At 36.0% G+C, this 20,128-nt stretch overlaps 7 protein-coding genes and 1 long non-coding RNA gene across 10 annotated transcripts; 4 read left to right on the top strand and 4 right to left on the bottom strand.

Annotated features, from left to right (window-relative positions):
* Nucleotides 1-71: 71 nt before the first annotated feature.
* Nucleotides 72-2,242, bottom strand: LOC113792745 (equilibrative nucleoside transporter 3-like). Its single transcript, XM_027342673.2, has 6 exons — nt 1,816-2,242; nt 1,672-1,753; nt 1,402-1,613; nt 973-1,354; nt 299-911; nt 72-229 (listed from the first exon to the last, which is right to left on the bottom strand). The coding sequence occupies exons 1-6, from the start codon at nt 1,860-1,862 to the stop codon at nt 177-179; spliced, it is 1,389 nt and encodes a 462-aa protein (XP_027198474.1). The 5' UTR covers nt 1,863-2,242; the 3' UTR covers nt 72-176.
* A 139-nt stretch (nt 2,243-2,381) lies between these two features.
* Nucleotides 2,382-5,449, bottom strand: LOC113792734 (uncharacterized). The gene is made up of 4 exons (XM_027342659.2): nt 5,152-5,449; nt 4,261-5,094; nt 3,089-4,207; nt 2,382-3,020 (listed from the first exon to the last, which is right to left on the bottom strand). Exons 1-4 carry the CDS (start codon nt 5,363-5,365, stop codon nt 2,488-2,490), a joined length of 2,700 nt encoding a protein of 899 aa, XP_027198460.2. The 5' UTR covers nt 5,366-5,449; the 3' UTR covers nt 2,382-2,487.
* Nucleotides 5,450-5,662: 213 nt separating this feature from the next.
* LOC113792743 (uncharacterized) lies at nt 5,663-8,680 on the top strand. Its single transcript, XM_027342671.2, has 6 exons — nt 5,663-5,824; nt 5,893-6,113; nt 6,177-6,675; nt 7,309-7,358; nt 7,567-7,724; nt 7,791-8,680. The coding sequence occupies exons 1-6, from the start codon at nt 5,811-5,813 to the stop codon at nt 8,523-8,525; spliced, it is 1,677 nt and encodes a 558-aa protein (XP_027198472.2). The 5' UTR covers nt 5,663-5,810; the 3' UTR covers nt 8,526-8,680.
* A 404-nt stretch (nt 8,681-9,084) lies between these two features.
* On the top strand, nt 9,085-13,290 carry LOC113792740 (leupaxin-like). 3 transcript variants are annotated; one of them, XM_027342667.2, is made up of 8 exons: nt 9,085-9,486; nt 10,569-10,744; nt 10,822-11,161; nt 11,627-11,795; nt 11,859-12,114; nt 12,169-12,558; nt 12,624-12,854; nt 12,921-13,290. In XM_027342667.2, exons 1-8 carry the CDS (start codon nt 9,474-9,476, stop codon nt 13,188-13,190), a joined length of 1,845 nt encoding a protein of 614 aa, XP_027198468.2. In that variant the 5' UTR covers nt 9,085-9,473; the 3' UTR covers nt 13,191-13,290. The 3 variants fall into 3 exon arrangements, with proteins under 3 accessions (XP_027198468.2, XP_027198469.2, XP_027198467.2); XM_027342668.2 differs by lacking the exon at nt 9,085-9,486 and adding an exon at nt 10,270-10,444 and having other exon boundaries at nt 10,822-10,960; XM_027342666.2 differs by lacking the exon at nt 9,085-9,486 and adding an exon at nt 10,270-10,444.
* On the bottom strand, nt 9,263-10,020 carry LOC142645633 (uncharacterized). Its single transcript, XR_012846720.1, has 2 exons — nt 9,587-10,020; nt 9,263-9,507 (listed from the first exon to the last, which is right to left on the bottom strand). It is a non-coding gene; the product is annotated as an uncharacterized LOC142645633 (long non-coding RNA).
* Nucleotides 13,260-13,843, bottom strand: LOC113792754 (divalent-cation tolerance protein CutA-like). The gene is made up of 2 exons (XM_027342684.2): nt 13,678-13,843; nt 13,260-13,622 (listed from the first exon to the last, which is right to left on the bottom strand). The coding sequence occupies exons 1-2, from the start codon at nt 13,743-13,745 to the stop codon at nt 13,322-13,324; spliced, it is 369 nt and encodes a 122-aa protein (XP_027198485.2). The 5' UTR covers nt 13,746-13,843; the 3' UTR covers nt 13,260-13,321.
* Nucleotides 13,844-13,966: 123 nt separating this feature from the next.
* Nucleotides 13,967-16,135, top strand: Arpc1 (Actin-related protein 2/3 complex, subunit 1A). Its single transcript, XM_027342674.2, has 7 exons — nt 13,967-14,507; nt 14,573-14,727; nt 14,789-15,197; nt 15,262-15,440; nt 15,494-15,600; nt 15,657-15,852; nt 15,899-16,135. Exons 1-7 carry the CDS (start codon nt 14,435-14,437, stop codon nt 15,935-15,937), a joined length of 1,158 nt encoding a protein of 385 aa, XP_027198475.2. The 5' UTR covers nt 13,967-14,434; the 3' UTR covers nt 15,938-16,135.
* A 121-nt stretch (nt 16,136-16,256) lies between these two features.
* On the top strand, nt 16,257-20,074 carry LOC113792733 (uncharacterized). The gene is made up of 6 exons (XM_027342658.2): nt 16,257-16,506; nt 16,566-17,105; nt 17,164-17,415; nt 17,476-17,636; nt 18,029-19,712; nt 19,851-20,074. The coding sequence occupies exons 1-6, from the start codon at nt 16,404-16,406 to the stop codon at nt 19,922-19,924; spliced, it is 2,814 nt and encodes a 937-aa protein (XP_027198459.2). The 5' UTR covers nt 16,257-16,403; the 3' UTR covers nt 19,925-20,074.
* The last annotated feature ends 54 nt before the right edge of the window (nt 20,075-20,128 follow it).

Genomic DNA, 20,128 nt, shown 5'->3' with positions numbered 1-20,128 from the left:
AATTATTCAAAAAAAAAAAAAAAATGATGACAAAACACACTTATGAGCGAGCATGCTCTTTTCTTCACTCATTTACTTGAATTGATAGATTTTATTGAATTAGCAAGAAAAAAATTTGATTGAAATAAACTGATTATTGATTATTTCGAATAGATAAATATTAGAAATAATCTTGTCTATGATATAAGTGCACGAAATAGCATGGAACATTGAACTCCAACGATAATGCCTATTTGAATCAATGTTAATGTAAAGAGGAATGATTATCATTTTGTTCTATATTTAAAGCAAATCTTACCGATTATAACGGCGGCTGATGCCATCATTCCACTCAACGATGCATATTGCTCGGGCACTGATTTCGGTGCATACATCATTGCTAAACTAGATGTATAGCCATTGGAAAATGCTAATAATGCCGATCCAATAATATAAATATAATCACTTTGGATCAATACTGGCCACTTTCGTTGATCAGGAATATAATTACAGAATAAAAAGAATGGTATGAATAAAAATCTAAGCACTACTAAATATATTAGACCCGATGGTTTTGGTTTACGTAGTTTCTCCGCCACATAATTACCAATGGAGGCAAAGGTATTGAAAAATAAAAAACAAAATATTGGTGCGAAAAATTTTTGATCAACCAAATTATCGATCGGTTTGATTGCCGCTTGAATAGCCGGAAATATGACAAAGGATGAAAAATAAATTAGAGCTGTGTTCAATAGTTGAATCCAACATTTTCTCCAAACAAATTTAAAAGTTTTGATTGTCAATTTATCATTTTGTTCGCCACAGCCGTTATTCAGTTGAACATTTGGATCTAATTGCAAATTGTTTGTGATTGGAGAATTTTTCGTCAAAGTTTTTGAATCATTTCCATAGAAATAATGTCTAAAGAAGAGCTAAAGATTTGATGAGCATGATTGGTTGGAGAAATAAGATTTGGAATTTGGTAAAACTTACATTTTTAAGAAGAAATATTTCATTAATATAGCATAAAATCATAAATCCGGTTGCAAATGAAAAATAATATAATGCCACTGTTCGAGGATGTGGTGATAACATCAATGATACAATCAGAAAAATGGATGCTATCGTTCCGCTGAAACTGAATCCAAATGTAACATAATTAATGTATTTCATCGGGAATTTGGCCACGAATCCATAGATGCAACTTTGAAATATTCCATTCACCGTATTGAATAGAATGGCAATGATCATTGTAATCCAGAAAAACACTACCGGCCATTCGCTGGTATCGATAAAAGCCAAACCAATCATTATGATAAACAATGCTATCTGCACCAGAAATGTTAAATTCATTCGAATTCGATACGATCTTGGACTAAACAAACAAACAAATTATAAATCCAATCAATCAATCGAACGTACCTCGAACAGAATAATAGATTGGCCAATTGAAAGATGATGTTTGGCACTTTGGATGCTGTACTCAAATAAGGTAGGAAATTTTGACGATAATTTTCCAAAATATCCGAATGAATAATTTCGGTTATATTCATTCCGGCATCGATATGGTCCGATGAAAAAGTGTTGGTCATCATTGTTTGATTTGGGCGAACCAATTTGTAATCGACGAAATACTAAAATGGCAAATGATAATTATTTGGTCAATCAAGTCGAAATAGAATCGAAGCTTACACTGTCTGCATTGATAAGCATATTCCATGGTAGCAAAGCGGAAATTCCATGTAAAATGAACACAATTTTAATCATATGCCATCTGAATATTGACAGAAATTTTATCAGAATTGATTGAAACATTCCAATCATCAACACACCTACCTATCTAATGGATCATTATTATGATTGTCGTTATGGTTTAAATCCATCTTTGCTAATTCACTAATGATGATCGCTATACGCCACAATGGACATGTGATTCGAAAAAGCAATGTGGTATACTAATGAAAAGGCAAACTAAAAAAAACTTTATCCTAGCTACTAAACTTTATTGCGGCAAATAGAAAAAAAATTATCAAAATTTTTTTATGGCATCAAATAGACTTTGTCAATTGAAATGTGGATAATATTTATTACTATTGCCTTATGGAAAAATATCTGATTTGTAACAAAAAAAGAAGATTACATTTGTCTGTGTGCATTTGCACGTTTGGCGAAACCTGAAACCACAACACAACCAACGAAAAATGAAAGAGAAAATCAACGATTTAATCAAATTCGTTTCGAACGAATTATTGACAAGCACACAGTATTGATTGATTGGATTGCAACTTGTTGATTTATATAGCATCTGTTTTTTGGTTTTTAGATTTTTCTATTGAAGAATTGATTGGTCAGGAGGATTTCCCTCATTTTTGTTTATCCAGGAAGAAAAGACAATTGTTACATCCGAATGGAATAAGTTTATTAAATATTTAGTTTGGTTAAATATATTTGCTTTCATTAAATTAATGGTGGTGCCTGTTTTGGTGATAGCTAACAATGACAATATATTCAGTGAATTCGTTTGGCACGTGATCGTGTCATAATGACTTTTGCTTTAGTCGTTTGTTCATTGGAATCGTTACATTCTAATCGCATACTGAAATCGACATCCGGCAATATAATACGACATTTTTTCTGATTATTCATTCGTTGTGGTTGACAACTGGCAACATTCTTTTGATTTTCCTGTTGATCGATGCAATCGTCATCAATCAAATGATCATCAGATTCATTTGATTTACAAGTTTTGTTGATCGCTGTCGTTTTTCTTTTACGTGTAGGAGCCGTTTTCCTTTTTCCATTAGTGACCGAAGATCTTTCATTCATTGCATCAATCAACTGATTATCATCAAGTTCCATAATATCGATTGCTTGTAGTTCATCATCGTCGTTTGTCATAGTTGCTGTTGATGATTGTTTTCGTGAACCACGACCACGGGAACGTTTATGGAACTGATCTACATCATGATTATTAGATTTCTTAGAATATATTTCCGCAAATTCTCTAATCTTTTCGATATCAACTTGATCAGCTTTTGATTCTAATGATGGACGTGAGCAGAAAAAAAGGATATTTGTAAGCATTTGGTTATTTTCGAAGCAAACTTACCATCGTCACTATCATTATCAATAAGTTGGCCGATCTCGTCTTTGGGAGCTTTACGTCGTCGCTTGACACCTGTTGATTGTTTTTTACTTTTTAACAATTTTTCTTCCAATTGTTCATCTTGTTGTTCTTCATTTTTGATTTTCTTTTTGTGAGCACTACGTGTTAGCATTCGATTTTCACTATTTTCAATTTTTTGCTTAGGTCGACGTCCTCTAGCTTTTGGCTTGATTGGTGTAATCATAAGATTGATATCGTTGTCGTCGGTAGCAAAAAGATTCTCCAACCCGTCAAAATTGTCATCATATTCAGGTAACGGTATAATACGTCTTTGCAATCTTTTAATACCGAAATCAATTTTCGATACATAATCTGCTTGCGGTGTTTTTGGCTGCTGAAGTTTTTTAATACCAAAATCGATATTGGTTTCATAATCAGCGATTGGCGTTGTGGGTTGTTGAAGTTTTTTGATACCAAAATCGATATTTTTTTCATAGTTGGCGATAGGTGTAGAAGACTGTTGAAGTTTTTTAACTGCAAAATCGACATTGGTTTCATAATCAGCCAGCGGTGTTTTTGGTTGCTGAAGTTTTTTAATTCCGAAATCAACGTTCGATACATAATCTGCTTGCGGTGTTTTTGGCTGCTGAAGTTTTTTGACTGCAAAATCGATATTCGTTTCATAATCTGCTTGCGGTGTTTTTGGCTGCTGAAGTTTTTTAACTGCAAAATCGACATTGGTTTCATAATCAGCTTGCGGTGTTTTAGGTTGCTGAAGTTTTTTAACTGCAAAATCAACGTTCGAGACATAATCAGCTTGCGGTGTTTTAGGTTGCTGAAGTTTTTTAACTGCAAAATCGATATTTGACACATAATCAGCTTGAGGTGTTTTTGGTTGCTGGAGTTTTTTAATACCGAAATCAACATTGGTTTCATAATCAGCTTGCGGTGTTTTTGGCTGCTGAAGTGTTTCAACTTCGAAATCAACATTGGAATCTAGTGTACCATGTTCATTATGGTCAGCAGTTAAAATAGTATTATCGGGATGTTTGCTTTGATGATCAACTTGACTATAATGATCATCGTTTATTATTGACTGTTGTTGCTGATCAATTTCTGGTTCTAGAAAAGTAAATTCAATTAAATAATTCTTTTACCATCTAAGTATTGATTACCTGGTGATTGGGAATGATAATCAACAATCATGTTATCATTGATTGTAACAAAATTATCTCCATTCGAAACGTTATCCGAAGCTAATGTTGAATCATTCTGATTGGGTGAAGTTTTATATTGATCGGGAGATGTTTCTAGAAAACTACCAAGTTCATCTGGTTCAACATCTTGTTGTGGATCCGGCGAAATGGGAAATAACTTTCTGGAAAATTTTTTCGTTGAAAATAATTTCCCTGTACGATGATCATATTCATTATGTTTTTCTTCGACAAATTCATTGAAAATGACCGATTTTCGATTCGGTGTCAACGATTGTTGTGGAGTCATTTTCAAAAGAGATCTTAAAGATTTGTTCATTGAAACCGATTCTGTTCGAGTAGGATCGGGTGTACAAAATTTCATCAACGATGATTTATCGGAATCAACATCGAATGTTGAATCATGCGTGGAAGTTTGATGATCAGGATTATCGTTACATTCTTCATCGGGCAATTTCAAATCATTTGCATCGATTAATGCGGACTTGGTGGCGGAAATGGGAATTCTCGATTTGATAGCCGAATCAATAGGATTAAATGATAATTTTTTCGGAGAATTTGTTCTACTTGACCATCCACATGATTTATTGGAATAAAGATCTAATAAATGAGTTTTGCTTTTTAGCACCGGAATTTTTGATGCTGATTTAGTGCACTTGTTTGCTTGATTCGAACAGAATTTAAAATCATGTCCAAAAATGGTTATAACACTTCCATTTTTCAATTGAATGGAATTGTTTTCGATAAAAATTTTTTCATTATCGATTGTGATATTTTCTCGGACTGTTTGATCAACTAATGTTTTTCGAATTAGAATTGGCAAACATTTGATTGATTGATTAGACTACTTACATACACAAAGGTCCAATGTATAATTCCATTCATTTTGTAAGCATCGTCGGATTGATAATTCAAGAAATTGTCGATTTGGCGGTTGCTTTTGAGTCAAACGTATATCATTTGTTTTTTCATTGCCAATTGTAATTTTTCGTTTTCTAATCGGAAAATTAGCTTTGGATTTTTTGCCATAATAAGAAAGATAACCATACAGATTTTGTTTCTCCATAATAATAATGATGATGATGATTTTATGATTAAAAGAAAAATATTATAAATTTTATCAAAGCAAAAATGTGTTCATTTGCACAAACCAAATCGAAAAGTTCAACGGTCAGAAAAATAAGCGCCAATTTTCAACAATTCATAACTGATTCGATTGGTAGTAGTCGTAGTAGTGGTATTAATCAAAGCTAATTGACGTTTGTGTTTTATGCTCATATTGTTTATGAACGGTACTTCGATGATTGTGATTGATGATTGGTTGATTGAATGATCATCAGTGCTCATGCGTCATTTTTTTTTGGTTATTCCATTGTGTTCAATTGCATGCCAATTTTTTGCTCGCAAAATAAATTCTCATTTCGTGTTGTGTGGTGTTATCAAATCAAAACAATTTTTGATCAATTTTTTCATTTTTTACTTTTCGTAATCTGATATTGATTTAAACGATTATGCAAAACGCAGGGTAAGTAAAATTAGGCAAAGTAATTGATTTTATGTTGCCACATTTAATAACCCCCTTTTTTGATTTAGTTACGGAGGTTATCCGGCAACTGCTGGTTATTATTCGAATCCAGTAGCCGGTGGTCAGCCACCACCACAAGGTGCACCAGGCGCAGCAGCTAATGCCATTCCTCAATACGGAACAGGTGCGGCAAATCCTTACGGTAGCTCATCGTATCCACAACAACCGCAAGCCGTTCCACCAACTTCGGATCAATATTCATCGTACACAACAACTCAACCTACCTATGGTAATATCTTTACAACGTGACATGACAATATTTTGATGGAAATTATTTTGCCTCTAAATCTAGACACTAAAAGCCAACAACAAGCATACATGGGTTATGCTCAAGCTGCAAATGCTAATGCTCCACCATCCGGGCCGCCACCGAATGTAGCACCAAATTCTGTTGCACCACCACCTACTTCAGTTGGTTATGGCGCCGCTTCTGCTGGCGTGGGTGATGCTTATGGTGGCGCCAATGCCTATTATCAAAATCAGCCCGGTACCGGTCCAGCTGGTCCTGGTTCGAATCCTAATCAAGCGCAACAACCTCCACCACCGTATTCAACTTCGTATGGAAATGTACCGCAAGGTCCGAATGCACCGAATGCCCAATCAGTTGGATGGCAACCAAGTGGTCCACCGCCTCCTCCTGGAACTCAATCCAATTATGGTCCTGGTCCTAATGGATATGGGGGTGGTGCTTACGTTGGAAATGGTGGTGGTATGAATCGTGGTATGCCTCCTGGACCAAATGGACCACCACCTGGACCATCAATGCCACCGCAAGGACATGGAAATTTCAGGTAAATTTTCTTTTGTTTTGTAAACAACTGGACATGAGTTTTTGAAGAAAAAAAATATCTTCCACACTAATACGTGAACATTGACATTCCATGAAAATGAGTTGATCAAATCAAATCGCAGGTGTTTTTTCAATATTGAAAAAAAGAGTTGAAGGTATTGTTGTTGTTAAGACATGATGAACACAAAAAGGTATTTACATTTAAATTGTTGACATGTAAAGTGTCATCTGTTGTTTGTTTTGTTTTGAAACTAATTTGCGTCTCTTTGTTTAAGGTTGTGGTATTATGAAGTGTATTTATTTGAAAAATGGGGTGTAGAAAATTGGGTTCTTATTTCCAACCGGTACAATCATTGAACACGCGTATTTTCAAAGAATTCTTTGTGTTTGAATTTGAAGTGTTTGTTAATCAAGTGTTGGTGTTATTTTTTTCAAAAAAACAAAACAAAAATGACCAGTATTGTTGTTATGTAATTGGTAATGGTCATATATAAATGGTGTTCATAACTTTTCTGTTTCTCTCTCTCTCTTTTGTTAATATATGATATATCATAACTGTGGGCATCAATCAATCAATCAAATGATAAAATATTTGATTTTGAAATTGTGTAATAATGAAACATGATGATGACAGAGGTGGACCAATGGGTGGCCGTGGTAATCCAGGCCCTGGTGGTTATAAAGGTAAACATTTTTGATCCAAACAAACAAAAAATGTTTTATTCTATGTTGGTTTTTTGGTTTATAACAAAAATAATAATCAGTGAAAAGGGTCTTGTTCATTCACAGATCAGATCAGATGAGATATGCATGTTGAGTAATGATGATAATGAGTGAATGTTATTGTTATGTGCGATTTGATTAATTTTAATTATTTTCTATTATTCTAAAGCTGGACCTCCCCCACCCCAATCGGCTCCTGGTAGCGGTGGTGGTTATATGTCGCAACCGAGCGATATGGAAAATGATACTATTTTTATATCCGGTATGCCGCTGGATGTTACTGAAGATCAATTATCAAGCCATTTTGGTTCGATTGGTATTATCAAGGTATGTTGTTAGTGTTTGTTATATGGCAAGTGATGATTGAATAATGGATTAAATTCTCTATGATAGATGGATAGATCACAAAAACATAAAATCTGGATCTATCGTGACAAAGTGACTGGCGAAGGAAAAGGCGAGGCTACACTAACCTATGAAGATCCACATACAGCCAAATCGGCTATTCAATGGTTTCATAATAAAGAACTACCTGGCACTGGTAAAATATTGAACGTAGAATTCGCTCAACGTAAAATACCTGCCGGTGGTGATTACAAAGGTGGGCGCGGTGGTGGAAGAGGCGGAGGAGGAGGTGGTCCAATGCGCGGTCGTGGTGGTGATGGGGGAAGAGGTGGCGGCGGTGGTGGCCGTGGTCGAGATCGAGAACGAGATAATGGTTTTGTTCGACAAGGTGATTGGCGTTGTCCCGGCTGTAACAACAACAACTTTTCCTGGCGTGATCAATGCAATCGATGCAAATCTCCCAGACCGGACGATATTGGAATGCCATCTGGACCTGGTGGTGGTGGCGGTGGCGGTGGCGGTGATCATCGTCGTCCACCAGGACCGCCAATGGATCGGCGTGGTGGACCACCAATGGGTGGACCGGGTCGACGTGATGGACCTCCTGGAATGGGTGGCCCGCCTGGAATGCGTGGTCCGCATGGTGATCGACCACCAATGCGCGGTGGTGGTGATCGTCCACCGATGCGAGGACGTGGAGGTGGTCCTCCACGTGGTGGCCGCGGTGGTGATTACGGAATGCGTGGTCCACCGATGCACGATAGAAGACCAAAGCCATACTGAAAGAAATTGACGCCCACATGGATATCACACTTATCGATTTGAAATAGCATTCTTTCTATAATCATCAATCAATTCAATTTTCAACATAGAAGACATTTTCTTTTTCCACATTTGCTTTAATAAATGTAATGATGATAATCATGTTTTTTCATTCATTCCTTGATGATGACATAGTTTGCATTAATGAGGCCAGCCCTATATTTATTTCCAAATAAATGTTTTTTGCGTTGGCGGTTTTTATTCTTGGTTTTGTTTTCTGCGGTCATTCTGGTTGAAGCTCAAAAAATGATTTAGCACAGTGCGTAGGATTGAAAGGTGAATGAAAAAAGTCCAACCTAACCTGTTGAATATGATCAAGTATTTCCGGTTTTTAAAAGTTGAAACCCGTTTGAAACAAGGAGAGAAGTATCTGGTAGGTTTGGACAATGTCCATTGCTGGCTAAAGATGTATCGCCAGATGGCTTCACTGCATGATATTATTTGCCAGATTCTAGTCTGATATTGACATCATCATCATTATTCAAAGAGTGATCATTGATCGAAATGAATTCAACACCAAAAGTTTAATCTACTGTGAATTTGATCTATTGTTTGTTATCCAGTTACATGTCTGTGATTATTATCCTGGCTTCCAAATCTGTGATTTTGCTGTTGTCAATGCTTATAAGGTGTTTCCTCGACAACGACTACAATCAACATATATTTTGATGCTCAATCTGCTATCTCTCTCTCTCTCATTTGTTTGATTGACTTTGGTTGGTAATCGTGATGATTGATTGATGTTATGTTTGAAAGAATGAATGTTTTTGTCACATGTGTTACCTGTGGTTGTAATGATTAACAATTTTTGTTGAAATGATTTGTTGACTTAGTGAGTGTGACAATAACAAAAGCAAAAGTGACCAGAACAAAATTTTGCTCATTCAAGAATCATCATAACACAAAGTGATGGATAATTTGGGTAAGTAACATTTTTTCCGCCCTAGTTTTGTGATTGATGGATTGAATTTCAATGATTGATTGATTTGTTTCGAAGCAAGCACAAAGCGAGAGAGAATTACCTTGACAGAACATATTTGGACAATATTCCAGCATGGAGATGCAAAATGTAGGCGCGCCTTGTGTTTGTTAATGGCGCCAAGGTCCATCCAAAGGAAATGATGACCATAATCGAGAGCTTCTAGATTATGACGCCCTACGCCCTATGTCAACTTGGTACATGTTCTGTTGTTGAGTTGTAAACAGAAGCACGAATCATCATGCCAAACGACAACAATCAATGCTTTTTGTTTGTTTGTTTTTTGTTTGTTAGTTTGATTGGTTGCTAATTTGTTAAGAGAGTCAGTCAGTCAGGGAGGAAGAGAGTTTGGCAAAGAAATGATGAAACGAAATTAAATGTGACAGTCAGTGTATGGTGAGTGTGTGGCATTCTATAAATAAAATATTCAGATTTGATTCAGTGAAATTTCCAATTTAGTTGTTTGTTAAGAAACGAATACGAATCATTCATTCATTGATAGTATTTTCTGTTGTTTTGTTTGGCTGTTATTGCCGCCATTTGGCTTGGCACATAAAATAGAATCAGGCTAAAGAAACCTCGTTTCTAATAATAATTATTATCATCCCTTGTGCTTGTGTGTCTTTGCAAGCAATAAACCAACCTCGACGAATCATCATCGTTCAGTCATTCAGTGAACGAATTTCTCCAGAATTTTTTCCGTTAGCTTTGTTGTGTTGGATTTACGTTCGACTTTGAACGTTTCGTACACATCACATCATTTGTACATCATCTCATTTCTGTGTTTTGTGTGTTTCAGGTTCTGGTTCTAAGAGCCAGCCAACAACAATTCAGTTTGTTTTGTAGTTTCAATCAATCAATCGAATAATGTATCGAAAAAAAGGAATGGAACGAATCCAAGGTCTGTTGTGAAGACATGTGAATTGTGATCTTGGTTATGTGTGTTAGTGATATGTGCGATGTTATGATTTGTTTATATTATTCCCCTTGGTTATTCTTGTCTTTAAATTGGTGTCTGTGTTTAGATTCATTACTACAGGATTTGGAGCGAGCAACATCAACGCTCAAGACACATCCAAGTGGTGGTGGTGGTGGTGGAACATGGAAACTAAGCAAACCGAATGATCCGACAATATCATCGGCTTACAGTACAGCTAAAGTGGCCAAACATTATAGTCCACAGTATTACGTCAATGATGAGGTATGTTGGAATGCAAACAAAAAGAAAATCTATTTTAAAACAAAATCAATATGCTTGCCATTCCAATAACCAAACAGCCTCTATATCAGAATGAACAAATGCTATCCCGAGGAGGACGTGCTAGCGAACAATCAACAATGGATCATGATTATGCACCCATCAACGGTGCTGGACGCAGTAATGGTCATCAGCACTCAACTTCACCAATTTATGAAGGTATCTATCGTAAAACCACAACAACCAACAGCAACAACGATAACGACAACGATGTTGATCTGATAACCGAAAAAATAAGCATGATTAATAATTTGCTTGATGATTTGGATGCGGCCGCCAGATCTAGTTATGGTTCTAAATCACCTTCACCATTATCATCAAATAATCATGTGAATCGTTTCCAAACCAATTCTAATGCAGGCATGTTGTTTGCTTTATTTGCTTTGTTTGCTTATTTGCTTGAATGCCCATTTATGGTCACAGCCACACAATCCCTTTATATCCTCGAAATGAATGTAATGCTAAAATGATGATTGTTGCATGTATTATTTGCCTACTTACCACTCTTTTTTGCCCGAAATGGTCATCGCTTCATGATAGTGTAGGAAGTTTACGTCCAAAAACAGTGTAGTCTCTCTTGAGTGTATTGATTAATTAAATTTCATTTGAATTCATTCAGTCAATTTAGTCAATTCAGTTTAGTTTGTTCACAGTTGCAATTTCATTTGGCGAAGTGAACATCCAACATCAAATCGAATGATGATAACTTTTCAAGGTTCTGGTTGAGTGTGCATCCTGAGGGCGTCATTTCCTGTTCCCATCCTCCTTTGCTCCTACTGTCGAAATAGGATTTGATATTTATCGTTTTTGTTTTTTTATTTATAGCCATAACTACTAACGGTGGTGCTAGTCCTTATCTAGCGAATGGTGGCCACCACCACCAACAACAACATCGAGAACGTTCGACCGATAGTGATCAGGTGAATGATTTGATTCGCAATCTGGAATATAATCTACAAACGGCAACAACAACCCCTACACCATCACCATACAAGTAAGTTTATCAGGATCTTTTGTGAAATTATCATCAAAATTGTGTTGTGTTTGTTGGGTGCAGTAAACCAGCCAACATTAATGGTACGACAGCCATGTATGCCGATAGTAATGGTATTGGTGATCATCATCGTCCACAACAAGCACGAATTGAACCAGTTTCCGAATACAATCGACAATTGGTCAATATTACACCGCAAAAAGCACAAATGAATGAAAATCCTGTCATTCAGATTCCCTTGCCTTCGGGTGGACATGGTCCAGTGTCGCATGCAACCCGAGAACTTGATGATTTGATGGCATCATTATCCGATTTTAAGGTAAGTTTGTGCCCGTTTGGGTTTAACCCCGTTTAACCATTTGAAAATCACTAGCTCAATCAAATCAAAACAACCGGCAATCAACAAGCCAGCAATAACAATTACATGGCATTGGGAAAGATACAGGTTCCCAACAAAGGATATGCTCCGATTTTGAATGCAGATCTGGATTCTATGATTGGCAATTTGGAAATTGATCTAAACAAACAAGGTGTATCAACAACCACCAAAGGTGATTGTCATGGTTGTGGTCGTGCAATTATTGGTCAGGTTGTTACCGCATTGGGCACAACATGGCATCCTGAACATTTTGTCTGCATCAAATGTCAACAACAACTTGGTGATCAAACATTTTTCGAACGTGATGGTCTAGCATATTGTGAACAAGATTATCATCGTCTATTTTCACCTAAATGTCATTATTGCCAGAAACCCATCTATGATGTGAGTTGAGTTACACTTGTCCTAAATCCGTTTATTTTTTTGTTTTTGTCGATTGATTATGGCAGAGATGCATCACTGCATTGGATAAGACATGGCATCCGGAACATTTTTGTTGTGCACATTGTGGCCAAAATTTCGGTGATGATGGTTATCATGAGAAAGCTGGTAATGCTTATTGTCGTCAGGATTTTTTCAAATTATTTGCCCCCAAATGTTCTGGTTGTTCGAAGCCAATTGAAGATAATTATGTAACTGCTTTGGGTGGTCAATGGCATCAGGATTGTTTTGTTTGTCGGGTATGTCCTTTTTCGATTGATTGATTAATTGTGAATCTTGATGATAATTGTTTGATGTCTGTGTAGGATTGCAAATCACCATTCACCGAAGGTAAAAGCTATTTTGATTTTGAAGGCAGACCCTATTGTGAGCCCCATTATCATGATAAACGTGGTAATCTTTGTGCATCATGTCGACAACCAATCACTGGTCGTTGTATAACGGCAATGTTTCAAAAATATCATCCTGAACATTTCATCTGTTCATTTTGTTTGAAACAATTGAACAAAGGAACATTTAAAAAACACAATGAAAAACCTTATTGTCATTCATGTTTCGATAAACTATTTGCCTAACCTGTCTAGCAATTTCAAATCAATTCTATCCTTTCCCCTGACAATATCAATTATTATTCAAAACAGAAATTAAAATGAAAAAAATGAATTTTAATGTAAATTGGTTTTTTGTTTTGTTGGCTGAGTGTGCATTATGAAATGTTGCTAGCTAGATTATCATCCAAATATTTTCGTAATGTACTATTCATTTGATCAATCGGTACGGTATACATTTCGGGTAGATCATATGGATGTAAGCGATCAACCATTTCGAGAATGTTTTTGGCTAATGTGGATCGAATTTTGGCCATCATCAAAATCTCGGCATCGATTTGTTCGTCTTGTTCGTTCAAGTGTTGTTGTTTGATTTTGTTGTCCTTTTCCTCATGATATATGGTCATCATGGATGGGATGAGATTGATAAAGGAAGCCAATCGTTTTTCTAGCAGTTCACTATAAATTCAATCGAGATTTATTAATCAAATAAATTATAATGATCCAAACTTACTGTGCTATTTTTCGTCCCATTTCTATGTTTGGAAAAGTCACATAAAGAATAGAAAATTCGGCAACCATTTCGACCAAGTTTTTTTCCAAAAGATTTATCCATTATACCATTTCCATTTATACCAAAATTAGTTAATTTGATTTAAATTGGAAAATCATTTTTTCAAATTTAAATCAAAAACGTTATTTACGAACATCAATAATGTGTGGGTGTGGACCAATAAATTGTTACATATTAATCACGCATGCCTGGTTCGATTCCACAAAACAAAATGAGTATATTTGCTATCACACAGTGAGAAAAGAAGCATCCAGATTCGTTTATGTCAAAACCAAACAAACCAACAAATTATCAATTATCACCAATCCAACACACACACACCGGTAATTTATCCAGAGTGGGTAGGTGTGTGTTTCGATCTGATTTCACTTTTGATTTGTCAAAAAGTGGTTATCGTTTTGCTCAGTGGATTGAATATCTGGTATTGGAATGTATCTGATTGTGTTGGGCAAATTAAATCCACATTTTGAATGATCATTTCTGTATGCAATCACTGTTGAGTATCATCATTACTTGATTGCTATTTTTGCTGCTCAATTGCTTGTCAAAATTATCACCACTGAGATTCTGTTGACGTCACTTGACTGTTGTATTGTTATTGTGTGTCACTGACTGATTGATTGAATTTGCAAACAATCAACAAAAACTCATCTTGAAATCTAAAGAACATAAACGTGGATACCATTTCCTATCCGTGATGAGTAACAACGAAATTCATACGTTCGGCGTGGAGCCAATAACCACACATGCATTCAATTCGAATAAAGATAGTAAGTAGAGAACTGGCAAAGGAATGAAAAGTGAATTATAAAAATGTAATGATCAATGATAACAGAATTGGCCGTATCACCAAACAACCATGAAGTACATATTTATCATAAAGAAAATGGTGGCAAATGGAATCTAAATAGTTCGTTGAATCATCATGATCTTCGTGTGACCAGTATTGATTGGGCCAAACGAACCAACCGAATTGTAACCTGTTCGGCTGTAAGTATTGATTGATGTTTGCAGTGAATGTTTCATTCAACATTGATTATATGGATCACAGGATCGAACCGGCTATGTTTGGACATTGGTGGATGGTGTTTGGAAACCGACATTAGTATTACTGCGAATAAATCGTGCTGCCACTTGTGTTCGATGGTCTCCTAAAGAGGATAAATTTGCGGTCGGTTGTGGTGCCAAACTGATATCGGTCTGTTATTTTGAACAACAAAATGATTGGTGGGTTAGTAAACACATAAAAAAATCGATAAAATCTACGGTGACCAGTATTGATTGGCATGCCAACAATGCTCTATTGGCATGTGGTTCTACCGATTTCCGAACACGAGTATTTTCGGCCTACATTAAAGATGTGGACAAAGCAATCAGTGCCGATGAAGTAAAAGCCACGTGGAATGGTAAGACCGATATCGGTACAATGTTGGCCGAATTTCATTCATCACAAGGTGGAGGTTGGTAATTCGTTCAACCATTGTGAGTATCATTGACATTGTTTCTTTTCCTGATGTCCTATAGGTGGCTGGGTTCATTGTGTGGCTTTTTCGCCTGACGGTTCTCGATTAGCTTGGGTGTCGCATGATTCTAGCGTTTCAGTAGTAGATTCTCGGAAAAGTATGCATCCTATCAATGTGCGAACTACATTCCTGCCATTCCTATCATGTGTTTGGTGTTCGGACAATCTACTTGTTACAGCGGTAAGCATTTCTATATTGAATGATGGCTATTAATGAATAATGTTGAAAAACAGGGTCACGATTGTTGTCCTATGCTCTATTGTTACGATGATTATAGTGGGGAGATTAGATTTTTGGCCAAAATCGATAAATCGAAGAAAAAAGAAGCCGATGGCTTCAGGTGAGTGTGTATTTTCAAGGTTTTGTTATTAATGCATAAATGTTGAATGATTGCAGCGCAATGAGAAAATTTCGTGATATGGACAAACGTGCATTGGTCGAGAATACCGTTTCGAATACCATGCTCGATACCGTCCATCAGAACACCATACTTGAGGTTAGACTTTATTCGGATTTTGATTCGAAATCAAGAAAAACCGAACAAGTCTCGACGGTTGGCGTTGATGGTAAAATGGTCATCTGGGATCTCAAGGTATAATCCGATATTGATATCATTGATTTAATTCTTTTTTTATTAGTCAATCGAATCTTCTTTGGCCAACATGAAAATCAAATGATGGAATTGTTTGCATGGGTCATATCGTGGATCATCATTTTGCTAAAATTGCTTGTTTGATTTTATTTGTAGCAATCAATGACGACACACACGCATTCATCTTTCTCTTTCCAAATGTGCCTTGTCCGATCAATATGCGTTTGTGTCGTATGTGTACAGTATGATTTTGCAAAGAAAAAAAATTTAATTACCATTATTATTTGTTCAATGTGTGTGTTCAATTCTCGGTGATTTGAAAAACAAATCAAAACTATTAAATGTAAATTGGTATGGTTTCACAAGCAAAATACAGATGGCACCGTAATGTTGTCAATTAGATATTGTTAATGCGCTTGTCAGGTGGTGGAAGAGTGGATGTTTTAGTTTTGTTTGATGAACCAAACTGATCGATATATTTTCTATGATTTTGATTTGGATGTTTGATTAATCTTAATTTGATTAATTAATCTGACAAATGAACGAACGAAATGCACGATTCGTTAGTATTCAGTCGTCTGGATGAAAATCTATTTCAAGGTATTCTGGTTGTCAGTTCTAGCGACAAATTGTCATCGTTGGAATGGCTCAAAAGTATGAAATGGGCAAATGATTGAATGTCGTTGATGATTAATGTTTTTGTTTCCCAAAAGGAATCATTGAAAATTCAAAAAACAAATCCAATCTGGAATTTCAACCGGTTCTGGAGAATGGTGAGAAAACTTTACGTTTTGATCAGGATTATCTGGATCCGGTGACGAAACAAATCGAACCTATTCGATGTCATTGCGCCATGTTGGACAACAAGTATTATACAACACAAATCTATCTAGTCGAATTGAGTGAACCGACCGAATTTCCCGAACGATTTTATGATTACATACACGGCATTCTCATCTATTTGGACAGCAATGACGAACATTGCTTGGAAAATCTAAACAAATGGACCGAATATATTGATCTGATGGAAAATTGTGCAATCAAAATTCTTTCCTGTGAAAAGGCCAACGAACATGGTTCGGTCCCACGTATCGATATTCAAAACTACTGCATTGATAAAGGATTCGAATTGATTGAACTGACAGCCGACCATTCAATTGATGATGATGATGATGAATTTGGCGAACAGGATAGCTTCGAACGATTATACAAAGCTATCCAGGCATATGTCTGGCCTAATCTTAACTATAAAGGTATGATATCCTTGTAAATGTCAATCTTTGATACATTTGCTTGTTTGATTGGGAACAGAGAAACATTCCTCGTCACACAAAATATCATCAAACGATACGCTTATCACGCAGATCAATAGATTGAATTGTGCTGATACGAATGACAAAGATCTTAGTCATCAGCCATCATCGACATCAGCAAATGATATGGCCGTACCATCCAGTTCTTCGTTTGATCCCAAACCTGGTGGTAATGACGTGAACGCACAAATCACCGAACATGAAGCTGATAAATTCGAAAGCATGTTTTCCAAATTGACTCATATAAAAGGTTTTGAATCGTATTCTCTGCATTCATTGATTTACTTTGTGTTTTGTTTTGTTGTCACAGAGAAAGCATCGAAAATGGAAAATGATGAAGAGCGTAAACGATATGCCCAGCAAATGGCCATCGCATTCTGGAATTCGATTGCCGATGATGATGATGATGATGATGATGATCACGATGATGAAGTACTTTTTTCGAATGACGAAGATCCAAATCACGTTTATGTTTGATTATCATTTTGGTTTGTTTTATGTAAATATCCTAAATTTCAAAATTTGTTATTTGTGAAGAATAAATTTTCCGAAAATATTTCCCCACTGACACAATTTTGTTGTTTTACTTTTTTCGGGAATTTTCCATGCAATATTTCTGTTCGAGAATTTCGAATTTTTTTTCAACCAAGTTGTTGGAGACTTGAGGTTAGTAAGTAAAATTATTTGATTATTTGAATGATAGATTGCTGGTAATGACAATGATTGATATGATTGTTGTTGTTGTTGCTTTGGTATGGCTGATGGTTGTGAATCATACATCATCAGTGGTAACTCCAGTGCCGGTTGATGAAGCTGTGACTAATGTTGAATACTCATTAAGATTTGTCATGCAATCTCAACGAACAATATTCTATTCTGAATATCGGGAAAATCTTTACGAATGGACCGATTTAAGCCGAATGGAACAATCAAAATATGGTAAATTATCGTACAGTATCTATCAACAGTTGACCTGGTTGAACAGTCCAAAATTGAATGAATTTGGTGTTAACGGAAAAGCTAATGAAAATGTTCCGAATGATCGTCGTGCTCCGGATAATCGGCCATCAAAATGTCGTCATTGGCATTATGATCCACGTGCCATGCCCAATGTGAGCGTCATTATTCCGTTTCATGACGAAGATCCTATTGTTTTGACTCGCACAATATTTTCGGTTCTGCTGAACAGTCCACGATCTTTGCTGAAAGAGATAATCATAGTAGCCGATGGTCAAAATCAATTTGCCAATAAAACCATTTCGCATTTAGAATCAGAAATCTATTCAAACAAATATTATCCAAATTTTCTTGAAAATTTGGAAATATATCGAAGTTTTATGAGCGAATCATGTTTAGATTATTTGCCACTGTTGTTTGGCGAAAAGATTGACAAAATTCGAATATTTAAAACACAAGAACGTTACGGTTGGTCACATTCAATACGAAACATAATGCATCAAGTTACGGGTGATGTAATGGTTTTTCTTACCTCTCACACAGAAGTATCGGCCAATTGGTTGATTCCATTAATCGCACCTATCGTTGGCAATAAACATACAATAACCATGCCCAATATTGGCCATATTAGTGAAATAGATTTTCACTTTTCCATCGAACCACAATCCACACTGTATTGGAATGGTGGACTGGATATTGATAAAGTTGCATTAGATCAATCAAATGATGATATATTTGTGGCTGAATGGAACAAAAACCTAACAATGCCAACATTACCACGCCAAGTTGATCTTTTGAGTCAGGTTTATTTTGCCATTGATGTTGAATATGCTCTGGAAATAGATTTATTCGATTCGGATTATGTTGTCAATCCAAATGCCGGGAATATTATATGGGATTATACTTATAAGCTACGCAAATGTGGTGGTCGTATTTTGCGCATACCATGTTCGGTGATTTATCAATTGAAAAAACCGTTGGCCCATCACCCAATGGGAGAAATATTGGATCGAACACATCAGGCATTTCAATATCGATACGAACCGGATTGTCTTCTCAAACAATTCGCTAACGAATTTTTGGATCCATCCCTATTATGGCAAACATTCTATGTTCATCACCCAATGTTGAAAGATTTTGATTGTCAATCAATTCCTTTATTCAACATTGATGCTGTCATTTGTTCGGGTCGACCACCACCAAAAGCTCGAGAACGAATTACTTTGAAAAATGATATGATTGTGATGCAAACATTTCGTAGGCAACTATCATCACCGAATGTTGCTTATGGTCAATTAGCTAACATAGAATATGCTGTTTGTTTAGCTCCCGAACCAAAGACAACTCCAAATAAATATCGATCTATGGTTAGTTGTTATTGCTGGGAGAAACCTCGTGCCCGAACATTTCGCTTAAATGGAGAAGGCCGCCTATTTTATGGCAATAAATGTTTGATACCGAAATTGGATAGCAAACAAATTGTGATGGATGATTGTCAACATAAATTATCCACATCATGGCATTATAATCGCAAACAACAACAATTATCAACATTATCATCCAAATGTCTGGATTACTGGCCCGATCAAGGTCTTTTATTCACTCAATGTGAATGGAATCATAATAATAATAATAAATCTAGCCAACTTTGGCATTGGATTCATTGAAATAAAATGTGATACAATTCTAATGTTTCTTTCTTTCTTTTTCTCAATGATTTCTTATCAGATGTGGCACGTATCTATTTCGATCCTGTTAGTGGCTGTATGGTCGTTGTTGATCGATTCAGCCGATACGAATGATAAGAATTTTGAAGAAGAAAATTATGGTGTTCGATATGCAACACCGTGTGAAGTATGTAAAATTGTTGCCACCGAATTGGAGAATCGGTTCCATGCAACAGGCAAATCTCATGATGTGATCGAGACTGGTTATACATTCGACGATGATAAACGTGCCCGAAAACAGTACAAAGCATCGTAAGTATTGAATGATAATAATGATTA

This window comes from Dermatophagoides pteronyssinus, unplaced genomic scaffold (assembly GCF_027571235.1).
Source record: "Dermatophagoides pteronyssinus isolate colony J.1.1.1.1 unplaced genomic scaffold, Derpt_VIB-CSIC_2022.12 sq0016, whole genome shotgun sequence".
In the NCBI taxonomy this organism is placed as follows: domain Eukaryota; kingdom Metazoa; phylum Arthropoda; class Arachnida; order Sarcoptiformes; family Pyroglyphidae; genus Dermatophagoides; species Dermatophagoides pteronyssinus.
The sequence above is the reverse complement of the archived record's forward strand: the minus strand, read 5'-3'. Positions and strand labels throughout refer to the sequence as shown.

Bases quoted from the DNA above. Each gene is read 5' to 3' on its own strand.
- Arpc1 (XM_027342674.2), top strand. From the start codon at position 14,435: ATGAGTAACAACGAAATTCATACGTTCGGCGTGGAGCCAATAACCACA. The intron at 14,508-14,572 runs GTAAGTAGAGAA...CAATGATAACAG, and splicing joins ATTCAATTCGAATAAAGATA to AATTGGCCGTATCACCAAAC. The intron at 14,728-14,788 runs GTAAGTATTGAT...TATGGATCACAG, and splicing joins GAATTGTAACCTGTTCGGCT to GATCGAACCGGCTATGTTTG.
- LOC113792733 (XM_027342658.2), top strand. From the start codon at position 16,404: ATGCACGATTCGTTAGTATTCAGTCGTCTGGATGAAAATCTATTTCAA. The intron at 16,507-16,565 runs GTATGAAATGGG...GTTTCCCAAAAG, and splicing joins ATCGTTGGAATGGCTCAAAA to GAATCATTGAAAATTCAAAA. The intron at 17,106-17,163 runs GTATGATATCCT...GATTGGGAACAG, and splicing joins GCCTAATCTTAACTATAAAG to AGAAACATTCCTCGTCACAC.
- LOC113792743 (XM_027342671.2), top strand. The intron at 6,676-7,308 runs GTAAATTTTCTT...TGATGATGACAG, and splicing joins CAAGGACATGGAAATTTCAG to AGGTGGACCAATGGGTGGCC. The intron at 7,725-7,790 runs GTATGTTGTTAG...TCTCTATGATAG, and splicing joins GTTCGATTGGTATTATCAAG to ATGGATAGATCACAAAAACA.
- LOC113792734 (XM_027342659.2), bottom strand. From the start codon at position 5,365: ATGGAGAAACAAAATCTGTATGGTTATCTTTCTTATTATGGCAAAAAA. The intron at 4,208-4,260 runs GTAATCAATACT...TTACTTTTCTAG, and splicing joins TTATCATTCCCAATCACCAG to AACCAGAAATTGATCAGCAA. The intron at 3,021-3,088 runs GTAAGTTTGCTT...GTCCATCATTAG, and splicing joins TGATAATGATAGTGACGATG to AATCAAAAGCTGATCAAGTT.
- LOC113792754 (XM_027342684.2), bottom strand. From the start codon at position 13,745: ATGGTTGCCGAATTTTCTATTCTTTATGTGACTTTTCCAAACATAGAA. The intron at 13,623-13,677 runs GTAAGTTTGGAT...TTGAATTTATAG, and splicing joins ATGGGACGAAAAATAGCACA to TGAACTGCTAGAAAAACGAT.
- LOC113792745 (XM_027342673.2), bottom strand. From the start codon at position 1,862: ATGGATTTAAACCATAACGACAATCATAATAATGATCCATTAGATAG. The intron at 1,754-1,815 runs GTAGGTGTGTTG...GTCAATATTCAG, and splicing joins AATAATGATCCATTAGATAG to ATGGCATATGATTAAAATTG. The intron at 1,355-1,401 runs GTACGTTCGATT...TTGTTTGTTTAG, and splicing joins AATCTATTATTCTGTTCGAG to TCCAAGATCGTATCGAATTC.
- LOC113792740 (XM_027342666.2), top strand. From the start codon at position 10,411: ATGTATCGAAAAAAAGGAATGGAACGAATCCAAG. The intron at 10,745-10,821 runs GTATGTTGGAAT...ATAACCAAACAG, and splicing joins AGTATTACGTCAATGATGAG to CCTCTATATCAGAATGAACA. The intron at 11,796-11,858 runs GTAAGTTTATCA...TGTTGGGTGCAG, and splicing joins CCTACACCATCACCATACAA to TAAACCAGCCAACATTAATG.